Source organism: Phascolarctos cinereus, unplaced genomic scaffold, assembly GCF_003287225.1.
Source record: "Phascolarctos cinereus isolate Bilbo 61053 unplaced genomic scaffold, phaCin_HiC Scaffold_5;HRSCAF=322, whole genome shotgun sequence".
Classification (NCBI taxonomy): Eukaryota; Metazoa; Chordata; class Mammalia; order Diprotodontia; family Phascolarctidae; genus Phascolarctos; species Phascolarctos cinereus.
In genome coordinates, this window is record NW_027555958.1 from 323845582 (window position 1) to 323863868 (window position 18287).

The following is an 18287-nucleotide window of genomic DNA, read 5'->3' on the forward strand; positions in this document are numbered from 1 at the left end:
CTAGTATGTGATTTTCCTCTTAAACAGAAGCATTTAAATAAAGCAAGAAATGACAGAGAAAAGAAAATGAAAAGAAAAATGTAAGAGTTCCATGCAGAAATCAAGAAAAATGACCCTGAGAGAGATAAATGAATAAAAGAAATCATAGTGTCAGGCTTTTCTTTTTTGCTTTTTGGTGAGGCAATCAGGGTTAAGTGACTTGCCCAGGGTCACACAGCTAGTAAGTGTCAAGTGCCTGAGGACAAAAAGTCTTCTAGGTAAATATTACTTCTCATCTCTACTCTTTCAGATATAGATGAAGGATAGGAGTGGTCAGTAGGGTCAAACAATTGTCAAATTAACTTTTTTAGAATTTCCTAACCCTTCCCTGGTTTAAATTCCACCAATCCAATTAAATATATGAATTTTTAAATCTTAAAAAGTCTTTCTTATTGTTAGAAAGACATATTATCTACTGTGTAATTTTATAATACCAAATGTGGCCCTGAAGAAGAGATGAGAAAATGCACCTCCTTTGCAAAGGTGGCATGCTGTCGACTCTAACAGGTAACACCAAGCTATAAGGAATGGATTTAGAAAGTACTCTAAGAATATCATACTACAAACAACTGTTATTTTCAAAATCAGAACATACCTACACAATAATCCATCACTTTGTTGTAGACATGAGTACCCTCCCATTGGAAAGAAGGCATCCTATAGATGCAAGCTGACATGTTGTTTGGGGTTGTTTGTTTTTGTTTTTGGATACACACTACTTGTACAGCAAGTAAAAAGTAAAAGAAATCCTGAAAGGGGAAAACTCTTGGTACAAAACCATATCCTCTGTGCTGTCTAAATTAAGGGGGTTAGGGGTAGCTAGGTGGCACAGTGGATAAAGCACCAGCCCTGGAGTCAAGAGGACCTGAGTTTAAATCCTGCCTCAGATACATAAGACTCACTTAGCTGTGTGACTCTGGGCAAGTCACTTAACCCCAATTGCCTCACCAAAAAATAAATAAATGAATGAATGAATACATAAATAAATAAATGAAGGGGGTTACAAAAGAGCAGAACAAGTTACCAAGAGAGACAGATGAATCTTCTTCCCTTAGGCTTTTTTTTGTTTGTTTGTTTTTGGTGAGGCAATTAGGGTTAAGTGACTTGCCCAAGGTCACACAGTTAGTGTCATGTGTCTGAGACTGAATTTGAACTCGGGTCCTCCTGACTCCAAGGCCGGAGCTTTATCCACTACGCCACCTAGCTGCCCCTTCCCTTAGGCTTTTTAACAGGATATTCATCTGGAAATAATCCTGGACGCAAAATGTCAAAGGAGACAAAAATCTAAGTATCACCCTCCTTTCATTCTAAAAGCTTTCAAGTTATCTTCAGTATATTTCAAATGACACAGGCTAAGACATATTATCCTCCCTTTACGAAAGAGGAAAATGAGTCAAAGAATAAATGATGAAGATGATGATGATAGCCAGAATTTTACAAAGAGCTTTAAAGTTTACAAAACACTTCACATGTTAGCCCATTTCATCCTCATAACAATCCTACAAGGTAAGTGCTTCCCCCCCCCCACTTCCCTTCCATTTTATAGATAAGAAAACTCAGGCTGAGAGGTTAAATGACTTGCCCAGGGTCACAAAGCTATTAAAGTGCTTTAGGCATTTTGAACTCAGTTCTTTCTGACTCCAAGACCAAGCAGGATACCATAATCTAGTTCTTCTAACTCCTATCCTGGTTCTCAATTCTACTGGCAACCTCAATAATAAATAAAAAATAAAAATAAATAAATGAATGAATAAAATAAAAAATAAGTCAAATATCTACTACATTTCTAACTTATGCAAGGCACTGTGCAAGATGAAACCATATCAGATCCTATATAGTCCTAATACCACAAAAAGTAAGATTAGGGAAGGTATGCTAGTTGACTGCCAAAGGAAAGAAAGCATGGTTATAAGCATCTATAAAACAATTATGAAAATAGGCCGCTACATCACTCAGATAGAGTGCTGGACCTAGAGAAAGGAAGACTTCAATTCAAATCCAACCTCAAACACTAGTTAGTTGTGTGATATGGGGCAAGTCAATTTATTTCTCTGTGCCTTAGTTCCTCCATCTGTAAAATGGGGGTAATAACATAGCTTCTATCTTCCAAGTTGTGAGGAAAAAACAATATTTTAAAGCACTTTGTAAAATTTAAAATGCTATATAAATGCTATTATTTTAAGACTAGATGTCCATTCCTACCCTCCACATAAAGGATATTTTACTATTCTCGTGTTACTAAATAACTATTGATAATACTAACAGTTTTTATTATACTAAGCATTCTGTATAAGTCTAAAATACTAGATAATATAAAAAAGAGCAGAATATATCAACCTTACTCTAAGAGTAAAATCTAGGCATGTCACAAAATCAGTCAGTAAGGTTAAGATTTCAGTTCAAATGTTAAAAATACTTTTTCCCCCTCTTCCAATGTGTAACATACATGTTGTTTTGCAATGTGGGGGTATATATATTTCCAATATGGTCTAAAACAGAAAACATGTGAAATGAAACATTATTTGATCCCATTCATAAGCACAGAAAAAGAATGGAAGGAACTCTGAGTACTTTGCCTAAATATCTGCCACAATCATATAGGATGTACACATTTATATATCTATATACAATACACCACACACATACATGCTAATTCCCAAATCTTTAATACTTTTCATAATGCCACGCTCTTCAACACACACTGCTTAATACTGCCTGAGAACTGTATAAAATTAATGGACTTCAGATGTTTTCCTTAACATACAGAATATGTGGTTTAATAGGAATCAATAGACAAATTCACAGATTAATACTGGAGACAAGAAATTCAAATCTGAAGAATCCTACTTACTCGTTTTGAAGGGCAAAGTTCATTTTTTTCATCTGTCATCTTCCCACTTTTCAGTGCTTTCCTTGGATGCTTAATGCTTGTTTTTATGGCAGGTCGACACACATAGTTCTCCAAGTTTTTAGGAGGCTTTTTAGTTCTCTTAGCCTGAAGGCCAATTTTCAACTTCAAGTTTCCCTCTGAAAAGTTTGTTTCTTTCACGGAAAACTGTTGCTGTGCATCAGTCAAACCATCATTTTTCCCTGTCTCAATATTTCTGTCCCGATTCCGCCTCCAAAGGTCCTCTTCCTCCTTAGTGCTATTCTCTAGTTCCACTTCTCTCTTACTAACCAGTGTTCCAGTGTTGACGGCAGAGGGACTCTTTCTTGAAAATCCTTCGGAGTCGGAACCTACTCCTAACATAGCAGTATTCCTATGGTCCATCACAAGTGCACGCTATTTCCAAGGAATCTTGTGGAAGATTTACAAAGCTGTATTAAACAGAAATGGCTGTTCTCCAAAACTTGCAACCAGCATCTCTGTAGGACAAACAGAACAAAAAAATTAGAGGAAAAAAAATTTTTTTTTCCCTTCAGAAAAGGCCATGAAACATTTTCCCCAAACAGACATCTATAAATACATTTGCCACAATTTTAGTTAATCAAGTTTTTTAAATACTGGTTTTTCAGTAGCCTAAATTGCAAAGGCTTAGGTCTTTAAAAATGAATATCAAAACTGCCAATGTTCTCCTAACTTTAAAGTTTAAACTCTCTAGTTAATGGCAAGTAGTTATTTCTGGATCTTAAAATCAGCTAGTAGGAATTCTAAAATGATCAGTCAGAAGCTTTGTGCAAATAATCATCAACGTTAAGATTCTTTTCTCATCAAAAGTATTTTTAAAACACAGGGGAAAAAATACACTTTTAAGGAGTCTTCTATTCCTAGATATGTCACTCAATAAACACATTAATAGCCACTTGCAGTTATCAGAGATCTGCCTACAACAGAACAAGTGGACATTTATGTAGATAGATATACAGAACTATTACAGACACATTACTATGACAGATACTGTACTCAAACAATTCTCAAACTATTTCATCGCAGGACCTCTTTATACTCTTAAAATTGAGGACTCTCCAAAGAGCTTTTTCTTATGTGGGTTATATTTATCAATATTTACCATGTTAGAAATTAAAACAAATTAGTATTATTATGAAAAGTTTTAACCTCAAGAACCCCTACAAAAGAGTAACAGGGACCCTGAAGGACCCCCGGACCACATTTTGAGGTGTGCTGATCTAGAGCCTTCTATCCATGATAAATTCCAATTTATCCAGTATAGATCTTATTTGTATATAATTTGTATTACGTTTTCAAGGCCATCACTCTATCCACTAACACAAACTACCTGGATTGTAACAAGTACACAAGAGACACAAAGTACTATGACAGTTAAGCAATCAGTCAACAAATCAACAGCTATTTACTAAGTACCTCCTATATGTCAGGCTCCATGCTGGGTACTGGATGTACAAATACAAAAGTAAAATAATCCCTGCCCTCTAGAAGCTTACATTCAAATGAAGAATTTTGTGTGTGTGTGTATGCATACGTATATATGTACAAAATAGATCATAAACAATACATGTTCATCAATATCATTAATCTCTTTTACCTCCAACCTATTTGCATACTAGTGGCAGAATAATCTTTCTTAAATATGACTTTCATCATCATATTATGTCACTCCTTTGACAAAGGGCCTACATGCTTCCTACAACAGGTATTAAACATAGGCCCAACAAAGGTAGCCCATACCAGATTAAAATGTAATTGGGAAAAAAAATTTACTAAATAAAAATGCAACAAAATGTAGTTAATGTTATATTTTTAAGCTAAGTCAATATGTTTCCCACACGGATCCTTATAGTTGGATAAGTGGCTCCTGTTTCCATTCAAACTTGACACCACTGTCCTAAAACATCAAATCTAAACTCAGATGTGGTCTTAAAACAGTCTAATAAGGGCTGGGGAACCCACAGCCTTGACGCCACATGTAGTCCCTCTAGGTTTTGAAGTGCTGCCCTCTGACTGAATCCAAACTTCACAAAACAAATCCCCTTAATAAAAGGATTTGTTCTGTAAAACTTGGGACTCAGTCAAAAGGCCACACCCAAGGACCTAGAAGGCCACATGTGGCCTCAAGGCAGCAGGTTCCCCACCCCTAGTCTAAGACCCATCCTAATTCAACTTCAGTTTACAGAAGCATAACACTAAAGCAGTAAGGGATCTCAAAGGTCACCTAGAATAACCCCCTCATTTTGTTAAGTGACTTGTACAAAGGTCACAGAGGAAAAAATGCCAGAGGTAGGATTTTATTCCCACTATAACCTGACATATACTTTAATATTTAGGCAGGCATAACAGTCCCCCATATATGCTATCTATATACATTACTGCTTTGGCTGAGGCTGGCTATCTCCTTCCCCTTCCATGTCCTCTAAATCCCAATTCTTTTGTAAAGTCTTCTTCAGCTATTATAGCCCATTCTGATTTCTCCCTTTTCTGAACTTATTTTTTGCCTTTATTGCCAGGATTTAACAAAATATTTTCTCTAATTGTTTCTTTATTGTCTCCCTAGTTACGTAATAGGTTTCTAGATGGTAGAGATCATTGCTCATATTCCTTTTGTATCTTCTATAAAGGTGTTTTTCCTAGTGCGACCTGAGGACCCTGGGGGTCCCTGAGACCCTTTCAAGAGGTCCTTGGGGCTAAAAATTGTTTTATAATAACAACACGTTTTCATTTCTAACATGGTAAATATCAATAGATATAACCAATACAAACAAAGGCTCTTTGGAGGGAACTCAATAATTTAAGATGTATAGGAGCTCAAAAAGGTTGAAAACTGCTCCTCTACAGTATCTAGTATCAGTAATGAGTATATATCAGTGCTGTATAAATATACAGACACATACAAATGTCCATGCAAGGTTGTTGACTGACTGCTTTACATCTCAAATTTCTCAAAAACTCAAATCTCATAGCTGGAAAAGACCCTTAAAAGCAATTTAGTCCAACCTTTATTACTCACTAAACTCATGAAGCAGTTCAGTCTATTTTCAGACAATTATGATTGTCAGATATCATCATCCCCATTTTCTCTTTATGAGAGCTAGAATTCCACATCAACTGTGTGCTGGACACTTTCACCATCATCTCAAACTCAACACATCCAAAACAGAACTAATTAGCTTTCCCCTCAAATCTCCCCTATCCCATTTTAAATTTTGTAGGTTTTCAACCTTAGGGTCATCCTCAGCTTCTCACTTTCTATATCAAATCAGTTTGCAAGCTTTACTGTTACCTCCATAACTCCTCTCAAAATCAGTCCCTTTCTCTCCATTCATCACCCAAGTTCAGGCTTTCATCACCTTTCACCTGAAAAACTTAAGTGATTTTCCTGCTTCTAGTCTCTCCTTACTCCAATCTCTAATTCCCCACAGAGCTGTCAAACTGATATTCCTAAAGTACAGACTATGTCATCCCACTCATTGATTTCTAATAGCTCATATTTGGCTCTAAGACAAGGGTTCTTACAGCTTTTTTTTTTCCATCATCCCCATGGGCAATGTTATGAAGCCAATGAACCCCTTATCAGAATATTTTTAAATGCATAAAATAAAATACATACTACTAAAAAGAGAACTAATTTTACTGAAATACAATTACCAAATACTAAAACAAACAAAAAGCTTGTGGACCCCAAGTCTGAACTACTACTCTAAGATAAAATATAAATATGCTGCCGCTGAGATTTTTAACTCTTTATAATCTAGTTCCAAATTATCATTATAGGTTGATATCAGATTATCATTCCTTATATGCGCTCTATTTCAAACAGGATGTTCCATCTACCAGCTCTATTAATCCACACAAGTCGTACCCCTTGGCTAGAATGCTATCCCTCTTGTACTCCTCTAATAATCCCTAGCTCCCCTTCAAGGCTGTCTTTTCTGACCTATTTCCATCCATCCCAGTTGTTAAAGCTCTCCACAGAAATTACTTGGATTTTACTTGATATATATAAAGAACCTATCAATAGCCACATATTAAAAATCTGTCAACAGTCATATCATATGTATCTATATCTATATAGTGTTTACTTAATCTGGGTAAATGCTATAACCCTACCCAACCATCCCCGAATAAAATATAAGTTCCTTGGCAGCTAAAACTGTTTTTACCTCTTAAAGCCTAGCACTTAGGTACAGTGTTCTGCAGATAACAAAAAATTAATGCTAATTTTCATTGAAAGTTCTTTGTGATGAACCAAGATCTGCCTCCTTGTAGTTCTCATCTATTGGGTCTTTGCTACAATGAATAAATTTAATACCTTTTTGACATGGTAGTTCTTCTAATACTTGAAGATGGCTTTCATGTTCAGCTGTTCCCTCTCCCCCAATTCAATCAAATAAGCCTTTAAAAGAGAGGGTAAAAAGGATACTACATATGTACGTACAATGATACACACGTAAATGTACACAAAGAGACAGTATGGGCTGAATCTCTGCTCTGCTATTTACTCTCCATGTGGTTGAAGGCAAGTCAAAAATCACTTTACCTTTCCAACATTTCAGGTCCTCATCTATAAAATGAGGAACTGAAGTAGCTGATCATCAATGTACCTTCTAATTCAACTTATGATACCAAATAATATCTACTATATGCAAGGCACTGTGCATGACGTATATGATATAAAACATTACTATCTCCCTTCAAGTTGGCTAGATCTTCATTTCAACATATTTTTAGACATTATGGATTAAAATTTTAGACTCTTAATGTATGTATACTATGTAATGTATACTTACTATTTTAGGCTAATCAACTACTTAAAAAGGCAATATTACATTGTATTTATTCTGACCATTTTTAATTCATCACTTTGACAGCATATAGGTTTCAATTAGCCTTGTATCCACTTTATCCATATCTTGTAAATATCCATATATGTTGTTTAGAACATAAACTCCTTGAGGGCAAAGACTAATTGATTTTTCTTTGAATCCTTAGTACAGCATTGGGCATATAGCAAGCACTTCATAAATGCTTAATGATTGACTGAGAAGATTTTGGGGGGAACGATAATGAGTTCTGAAAGGCAGTTAAGAGATATATGTTTGGAGGTCAGTAGAGAGGCCCTTTGGCAGGATAGGTAGATTTGGAAATCATCAGCATAGATATAATAACTAAATCTTTGGGAAATAATGAGATCACCAAATGAAGTAGTATTTAGATGGAGAAAAGAACAGAGCACTGAGGGACAATCATGATTTGTGAGCATGACGGAGATGAGGATACAGCAAAGGAGTCTCAGGAGAGGTCAGATAGGTAGGAGGAGAACGAGGAGAAAGTGGTGTCCTAAAAATCTAGAGAGAAAAGAGTATTAAGAAGAGAGTAATCAACAGTGTCAAAAGGAAGTTAAGACTGTCTAGTACAAAAAAATGCAAACTTCCCTTAGATTTCAGCCCCTCCTATCTCCACTGCACCTGTCAAGTTGCACCTGTCAAGTTGGAGCCAAGTTGGTAGAGTAAAAGCAGTGACTTGCTTAAGCCCTCTCCCAAACCCCTCCAAATACCTGTGAAAAATGGCTCAAACAAATTCTAGAGCATCAGAACCCACAAAAACACTGAGTGAAACAAATTTCCAGCCCAAGACAACCTAGATGGTTGACTGGAAAGGTCTACTGCACCAGGCTAGTAGAGGAGCGCAGTTCAATGTGGGCTGCACAAACCAAGACGGGGTCTCAGTGAACCTGGAGCAGACCTCAAGGGACTGAATCAAGGGGAACTGTCGGGTTTTCCAGACTTCTCAACCCACAAACACCAAAAACAACTTAGAAGTTGAGTAGGGAAGATCTGTGACCATGGTTAAGAGAGGAGCTTGGTCCAGCCCCAGTCCTGGTGCAGCCCTGGGGCTGCGGCTGCCTCCAGGGCTCTTGGCCCACAGACGGAGGGGGGTATCGAGTGGCTGATCAGAGGGGGACTGCAGGGATCTCTTTGCTGGCACTAAGGCAGGATTCTCTTGCTTTGTCCATGCTTGGATCTGGGTCGCATTTCTGGGTGGTGGTCCTAGGACAAGAAGGAGTGCTGGCATGGTAGAGCTTGTAGTGGCAGTGGAGAGAGAATCCTCCTCACAGTTACAAGGCAGAAAAGAGTGCTTATGATCACTCATAGGCTAAAGCACAGGCCAGGAAATGAGTAAACACCTCTCCTTTGATCATACCACCTTGGAAGAACAGAAAATTTATAAGTCCTTAGAAGTATCTCTGAAAACAGCTGCACAAAACCCCTGAAGCTTGGGACAGTACACCCTCCACACTGGAAGCAGAACCTTACCTTAACAGAATTTATAACTCAAGTAACTGGTTGGGAACATGAGCAAAAAGCAGAAAAAAAACTTACAATGCAGAACCTTACTTTGGTGACAAAGAAGATCAAAACATACAACCAGAAGAAGACAACAAAGTCAAAGCTCCTACATCCAAAGCCTCCAAGAAAAATATGAATTGGTTTCAGGCCATGGAAGAGCTCAAAAAGAATTCTGAAAAGCAAGTAAGAGAAGAAGAAAAATTGGGAAGAGAAATGAGAGGGATGCAAAAAAATCATGAAAAACAGGTCAACAGCTTGCTAAAGGAAACCCAAAAATATACTGAAGAAAATAACAGCTTAAAAAATAGACTAATCCAAATGGCAAAAGAGGTCCAAAAAGCCAATGAGGAGAATGCCTCAAAAAGCAGAACTGGTCAAATGGAAAATGGGATCCAAAAGCTCGCTGAAGAAAATAAGTCCTTAAAAATTAGAATGGAGGGGGCACCTGGGTGGTACAGTGGATAGAGCACAGGCCCTGGATTCAGGAGAACCTGAGTTCAAATCTGGCCTCAGACACCTAACACTTACTAGCTGTGTGACCCTGGGCCAGTCACTTAACTCCATTGCCTAGTTAAAAAAAAATTGGAATGGAGCAAATGTAGGCTAACAACTTTATGAGAAATCAAGAAATTATAAAACAAAACCAAAAGAATGAAAAAATAGAAGACAATGTGAAATATCTCACTGGAAAAACAATTGACCTAGAAAATAGATCCAGGAGAGATAATTTAAAAATTATTGGACTACCTGAAAGCCATGATCAAAAAAAGAGCCTAGACATCACATTTCAAGAAATTACCAAGGAAAATTTCCCTGATACTCTAGAACCAGAGTTCACTGGTAAAATAGAAATGGAAAGAATCCACCGATCACCTCATGAAAGAGATCCCCAAAGGAAAACCTTAGGAATATTGTAGCCAAATTCCAGAGTTGCCAGGTCAAGGAGAAAATATTGCAAGCAGCCAGAAAGAAACAACTCAAGTATTGTGGAAACAAAATCAGGATAACACAAGATTTAGCAGCTTCCACATTAAGGGACCTCGGAGGGCTTGGAATATGATATTCCAGAGGGCAAAGGAGATCACCTACGCAGCAAAACTGAGCATAATCCTTCAGGGGAAAAAATGGATATTCAGTAAAATAAAGGACTTTCAAGCATTCTTGATGAAAAAAACAGAACTTAATAGAAAATTTGACTTTCAAATACAAGACTCAAGAGAAGCATGAAAAGGTAAACAGGAAAGAGAAATCTTAACAGACTTATTAAGTTGAACTGTTTACATTCCTAGATGGAAAGATGGTATTTGTAATTCATGAGACCTTTGTCAGTATTAGAGTAGCTGGAGGGGAAAAAATATATGTATAGATAGACAGAGAGAAAGATAGACAGACAGAGAGAAAGATAGAAAGACAGAGGGCACAGGGCGAGTTGAAGATGAAAGGGTGTTATCTAAAAAATAAAACTGAGGGGTGAGAGAGGATTATAATGGGAGAAGGAGAAAGGGGAGAGGTAGAATGGGGTAAATTATTCCACATAAAACAGAGAGGAAAAAGCTTTTACAGTGGAGGGGAAGTGGGAGACAGTGAGAAGGAATGACTGAATCTTATTCTCATCGGATTTGGCTTAAGGAGGGAATAACATACACATTCAATTGGGTAAGGAAATGTATCTTACCCTACAGGTAGAGGGAAAGGGGATAAGGGAGCAGTGGGGATGATAGAGCGGAGGGCAGTTTGGAGGAGAGGGTAATCAGAAGCAAACATTTCTGAGGAGGGATAAGGTCAAAAGAGAGAACAGAATAAACAGGGAAGGGATAGGATGAAGGGAAATATAGTTAGTTTTTCACAACATGACTACTATGGAAGTGTTTTGCATGACTACATATGCCTGCATCAAGTTGCTTGCCATCTCAATGAGGGTGGGTGGGGAGGGAGGGAGGGAGAGAATTGGAACCCAAAGCTTTAAAAATAAATGTTAAAAATTGTTTTTACATGCAACTGGGAAATAAAACATACAGGCAATGGGGTAAAGAAATCTATCCTGCCCTACAGGAAAATAGAAGGGGAAGGTGATGGGGAGGGAATTAGGGGGAGGTGATAGAAGGAAAGTCAGATTAGGAGAAGGGGTATTCAGAATGCATGCCGTCTTGGGGGGGGAAGGGGAGAAAATGTAGAACTCAAAACTTTATGGAAATGAACATTGAAAACTAAAAATAAATCAATAAAAATTTTTTAAAAAGAGCATAGCATGAGACTTGGAGTCAGAAGACTTGAGCTTGCATTTTCATGTGCAACCATTGTTTTTATTGCACTGGATTATGGAAACGTGTGTTTTGTTCTGTGAGTTGAAAATAACATAATTTTAAAAAAAGAAGAGTGGCACCCTCCACCCATTCTCAGACCTAGAAATACCCTTCACATCCAAGTGACTAGCTTTTCACCTACTCTTCTACCTTCTCTTACCAAACCATATTCTTCATCTGCACAATGACCTCCAATTCCTCGACCTCTCAATTTTCTCCCAGGCTATCGCCCTTATACTAGCCACTCTCTCCTCTTTTCCCCATACTGACTCCCTGGGGAACCAATTCAACTCTACACTGTCCTTTTATTTTTAGTCCACTTATCACATCTATAATTACACCCAGCCAAGCCTCAGCCTTGGATCACTCCCACCATTTGTCGTCTATACAAGTGCAGCTGAAAAAAATCACACAACTGTTCTGACTGAATCCACTACAAATTTATGTTACATAATCTCAACTGAGCCATCACTGCTGCCAGTCAATCCTACAATACCTCCTTTATCAACTCATTATCCCCTTCTCCATAGTGGCTCTTTCAAACCTTTTTGTCCCTCTTCACACTTCCCAGGGCTCCTCCTCCCTCCATTCTCTCAGCTGAGAACCTTGCCTCATGTTTCACAGAAAAAACTGAGGATCTTATATTTCCTACAAAGGCTACCCTCTTTACTTCTTCAAGTGATCTCATTCCATCCTATCTCCTCCAACAGACTACCCACTCTATCATTCCCACTCTTTCACTTATTTTCAATCTCTCTTTTACTGGCTTATTTCCTATTGCCTACAAACATTCCCATGTCTCCCTATCCTAAAAAAAAATAGTTTCTTTTATCTCTGCTAAATATCATCTTACTGCTCCTCTGCCATTTATAGCTAAAATCCTTGAAAAATCCATCTACAATACGTTCTACATTTTCTCCTCTCAATCTCTTCTTAACCCCTTACAATTAGGGTTCCAACCTTATCATCCACTCTGCATTTGCTGCTCTACCTGGCTTCAACTTCCTGGAACAAGATGCCTCTCCCAGGGCAAGCTCATCACTTCTAATCTCACCACCTAGAGACTACCTCAAGCCTGAACTGAAACCATCTCCTTCAAACTCTTCCCCCTCAGATCAGAGGGCTAGAAGGTAGATTACCAAACTCCTCCCAATGTCTTTCTTTATAGAGAGCAGAGACTGAACTCTCAAATCACTCAACTCTGTATCTGCTGCTCTGTCTGGTTTCAACTTCACCAAACAAGATGCCCCCATGCTGGACACCTCCTAGTGTACCCTACCCTACCTTTCCTGCCTCTTTTTGTGTGTTGTCTCCCCTCCCATTAGAAAATAAACTCCATGAGGGCAGGAAATATCTTTCATCTTATTATTAATTATACCCCCAGTGCTTAGCACAGTTCCTGGCACATTGTAGGCACTTAATACATGTTTACTAGATTTAATAAGATTATCATTCAACTGAAACTTAGTTCCTAAATCCAATGGCCTTTTCTTAATCCTCAATCTCCTTAAACATCTTTCATACTCTCTTCTCTCTAGATTTTTGGGACACTACTATCTATTGGTTTTCCTCCTACCTATCTGACTGCTCCTTCTCTGTCTCCTTTGCTAGATTATCCAGATCACACCATCTAACTGTAGGTTTCCCTCAAGCTTCTGTCCTGGGCCCTCTTCTCTTCTCCCTCTATAATGCTTTCACTTGGTCATCTCATCAGCTTCTATGGATTAAACTGCCATCTCTATGCTGGTGACCCTGAAATCTACTTTTCCTGTCTCAATCTCTGCTGACCTCCAATGTTGCGTGTTCAACTGCCTTTCAGACATTTCAAACTAGATGTGCAGCAGACATCTTAAACTCAGTATGTATAAAACAAAACGTACTATTTTTTCTCCTAAGCACTCCCTCACACTTACCTTGACTAATACTGCAGATGACAATCTATACATCCTCTCTGATACTCCCACTACTCTAGAGTGGACCCTGATCACCTGACACTAATTACTGCAATAGCCTGCTGGTGGGTCTGCCTGCTTCATGTCTCACTCTACTTCTAATCCATTCTCCATTCAGCTACTAAAGTGATTATTGTCCTAAAGTGCAGGCCCATCCTCATCCAATAAACTCTAGTGGCTTCCTATTGCCTCCAGAAGTATATACAAAATGCTCTATTTGTCATTCAAAGCCATTCATAAATAGTCCATTCCTACCCTTTCGGTCTTCTTATACCTTAATCCTCAAAAGTCTTCAATCCAGTGACACTAGACTCTTCACTGTTCCACAAACAATAAACTCCATCTCTCACCTCTAGGCATTTTCTCTGGCTATCCCCCATGCCTGGAATGCTCCCCCTTCTCTTACTCCGACAACTTACCTTCCTGGCTTCTTTTAAGTCCCAACTAAAGTCCCAGCCACTACAGGAAAGCCTTTGCTAACCCTCTTAATTCCAGCACCTTCCCTCTATCAATTATTTCCTATTTATCCTGTATATAGCTTGCTTTGAATGTATGTTGGCATATTGTCCCCTCCATTAGATCATAAGCTTCTTGAGGGCAAGGACTGTTTTTTGCCTCTTTGTGCCACATAGTAGGGCAATTAATAAATGTTTATTGAATCTACTGTAGATGTACTTCTCAAATAATTTAGCTACAAAGAGCAGAAGAGATGGAAGGATCAAAGACAGGGGAAGCATGACTATGTTTACAGATGGTAGGGGAGGAGCTAGTGGACAGGGAGAGATACTGAAGATACGTTAAAGGGTAAAGATGACAGAGAAAGCAATCCATTGATGGAGACGGCATGGAATGGAATCACTTTGTAGATGGGGGGGAGGTCTGCCTCGTCCAGGAGTGGGACCACCTCATCACGTGAGACAGGGGTAAAGGAGAAGATAGTGGCAGAAGACATTTGAGTAGTAAGAAATGAAGAAGAGGGAGCTCATGGGAAATAGCCTCGAATTTTTCTGTAACATGTGAGGTAAGTTACTCAGCTGACAGGGTGTGGGGAAGGGGAAGCCATGAGAGTTTTGATGAGTCAATGTGGAGAGGAACTGCTTAACAGCAATGAGGGCCGAGCTGAAGTTGTGTTAACAAAACTTTTTTGCACAGTTTCCGGATGTATTAATTCATACACTCTAATTTTTCATTAAGGTTTTTTTTTAATAGGAAAAAAGGGGAAATGGTATTAAAAGAGAGGATAATTCTGAGGAAGGAATAATTAGAGAATCCTGGGGAGATGTGTATTAACTGATGCCTGGTGAAATTAACACAACCATGAGAATAATTTATACAATAACAGTAAAGAAAATCAATTTTGAAAGATATCTGAACTCTACTCCTCCGGAGGATACATGTTTCAATGGACTTTTTTTTTTGTCATCACTATTGCTACCCTTGCCTCCCCCTTTAATATCCTTGTAACAAGTAAGCAAATAGATGTCACCTGAGTGTCTCCCATTTAACAAAGCAATTTTTAAAATTTTCTCTTTTTCCTCATGCCTGCATAATACCTCTTTATGTAATCAATAAATAAATATTTATTAAGTGCCTACTATGTGCAAGGCACTGTTCTAAACACTAAGGATACAAAAAAAGACAGACCGTCTCAGCTGAGGACATGGCCTCATATAAAATCAAAGCCATTCACCATGAGCTTGTCCAACTGACATCATCCCTCATTTACTTCTTCTTTTACTCCAGCCTTTGATGAAGAGGTGGCTCTTCTAACCCTGTTCAAACCAACTATTCTATATGTGCCCTTGATCCCATCTCTACTTATCTTACCCAACAGACTGCCTGACTATAATCTCCTCCCCTTTTTTCTAATTTTCAATCTCTCCCTATCCAACGGCTCCTTCCCAACTACCTACATAACACCTCTCCTCCATTCTGAAAAAAACCCTTAGTAGATTTTATCATCTCCTCAAGATATCATCTTATGTCTCTTGTCCCATTCACAGCAAAATTCCTAGAAAAAGTCAAACTCCTAGAAAAAACTCTTTTTGCATCCATTTTCTTACCTTTCACTTCTCAGACCTCTGCAATGTGGCTTCTGATATCAGCACTCAAAACTATTCTCTCACTACGAATTATATTTACTTGCTAAATATAATGGCTTTTTCTCATTCCTCATCCTTCTTGCCCTCTGCACTTGACACTGCTTGCTGATCACTCTTTTCCTTGATACTCTCTTCTCTCTAGGTTCTTGGGACACCATTCTCTCTTAGTTCTTCTTTGCTGAATCTTCATGTATACTATTCCCACTATCACCCCAAATTTCTCATGGACCTTCTCTTTTCTCTATATATAGTTTTCATCTGGTGATCTCATAAACTCCCAAAGCTTCAATTATCATCTCTATACAGATGACTCCAAGAAGTATATACCCAGCCTTATTTCTTTCTCCACAGCTATAGTTCCATCCACATCACCACCTCTCTAATGGACATTTTAAATTGTATGTCCTATATCCCTCTCAAACTCAACACACCCAAAAGAGAATTTGTTATCTTTTCCCCAAAATCTACCCGTCAACCTTCCTCATTTCTGTTATAGGTACCACCATCCTTTCAGTCACCTAGGTACATAATCTTGATGCTAATCTTACCACCTCACTCTTACTCACCACAAATGTCCAATCAGTTGCCAAACCTTACCATCTCTATCTCCACAACACCTCTTGAAAACATCTTCTCTCCACTCACACAGCTAACCACCTTAGTTCAAGGCTTTAATAAACTATGGCCTTAGACTACTGCAACAGCTTTTTAACTTATCTCCTTACTTTAAGTCTCTCCCCACTCCAATTCAACCTCCTCATAAGTGTAAAGGTGATTTTCCTTAAGCACAACTCTTCACTGTTACAGCCCTTACTCCATCAGTTCTCAAATTTTTAGGTCTCAGGACCACCTTACACTCTAAAAATTATTGAAGACCAGGGGCAGCTAGATGGCACAGTGGATAGAGCTCTGGCCTGGAGTCAAGAGGACCTGAGTTCAAATTTGACCTCAGACACTTGACACTTACTAGCTATGTGACCCTGGGCAAGTCACTTAACCCTGACTGCCTCATCAAAAAGCAAAAAAAAAAATCATTGAAGACCCCAAAGAGTTTTTATGTTGGTTATATTTATTGATATTTACCATATTAAAAATGAAAACTAATTTTTTACTCATTTGTTTTAAAGTAATAATAAATTCATTTTATGTTAACAAAACTAACATTTTCATGAAAAATAATCTTCCGAAACAAAAAAAATTAGTGAGAAGTTTTACATATTTTTGCAAATGTCTTTGATGTTTCATTTAATAGAAGACAGTTGGATTTTTCTATCTGCCTCTGCATTCACTCTTTATGATAACTTGTTTTGGTTGAAGTATATGAAGAAAATCCAGTCTCATACAGATATATAATTAGAAAAGGGAAGACTATTTTAACAGTCAAATAATGTCTTAGTACTATTATTATGTAAATAGTTTCAACTTTGTGGACCCCAGGAAAAGATCTCAAGGACTGTTAGGGGTCCTCAGCCCACATTTTGAGAATCATTGCCCTATTTCAATAAGCTCCAGTGGCCCCCCATTACCTCTAGGACCAAACATAAAACTCTTCTGTCTGATATCTAAAGCTTTTCAAAACCTGGACCCTTCCCTACCTTTCTAGTCTTCTTACACATTATTATTACACAAGCTATTATCCAGCCTATTGGCTGTTTTTCATGCAGGATATTCTATCTCATCACTGTGCCTTGTCTCTCATATATGGAATGCATTCCTGCCTCTTCCTTCAAGACTTGGCTTAATTGTAGGAGGATTTTATTGATTTACTGTTCATGACTTATACTCTATCATAACCTATCTACTTTGTATCTACCCTTCATATACTTATATGTTTAGATTATCTCCCTATAAAAATATTACTTCCTTAAGAGAAGGGGCTGTTTTACTTTTCTCCTTCTATCCCTACTGCTTAGCCCGGCAGGTGCTTAATAACCACTTGCTGACTGACTGATTCCTGAACCACACATGCCACAGAGGAAACTCCCCCTCAAGTGGTAAATTCAATACTCAATACAAATGCAACTCTGATTAGGTACCAAGTAGTAAATTTTGTTCTGACATCACTTAGACCTATCCTAAGAAGATTCCTAGTCCAAATCTGCCAGAAGCAACTGGCATTACTATGTGAAATATGGACAATCTTCATTTAAATCATTGCAGCTGATGAATAAACATGTCATAAAATGACTAGTCATTAAAAGGTTTTGCAAATCATGTCAACCCCAAATATCATAGTCCTACTATACTTTAAAAGTTTTTAGTAATAAACAAAAAATGTGATACATGGAAAAAGAAGATCCAAATGTTTTACCACAACCCCTGGAATAGCAGCTCCAAAATCTTAATTTTTTTTCCCCATTCATTCTTTCCTTTCCAAAAAATAGAGCATGAGCAATTATGTTAATCTTATACTAAAGCTTTAAAAAAGACAACTCATTTGATTCTTTCCTTTCCAAAAAATAGAGCATGAGCAATTATGTTAATCTTATACTAAAGCTTTAAAAAAGACAACTCATTTGAAAAGAATTATATAATAACTCACTCTGAGATAAAGTACTCTGATTGATGAAACGAAGAAAGAAGACATCCCAATCAAATATCCCAGAGGAATAACTAGGTCCCATTTA

At 37.8% G+C, this 18287-nt stretch overlaps 1 protein-coding gene across 2 annotated transcripts in view; it reads right to left on the reverse strand.

Moving 5' to 3' along the window:
- Nucleotides 1-18287, reverse strand: part of ASH1L (ASH1 like histone lysine methyltransferase) — a 237167-nt gene that overhangs the window by 179947 nt on the left and 38933 nt on the right. For both annotated transcript variants that reach the window (XM_020991583.2, XM_020991582.2), the window contains exon 2: nucleotides 2891-3405. In XM_020991583.2, the coding sequence (XP_020847242.1) occupies nucleotides 2891-3310 (420 nt within the window). In that variant the 5' untranslated portion in view covers nucleotides 3311-3405. The remainder of the gene's footprint in view (nucleotides 1-2890; nucleotides 3406-18287) is intronic.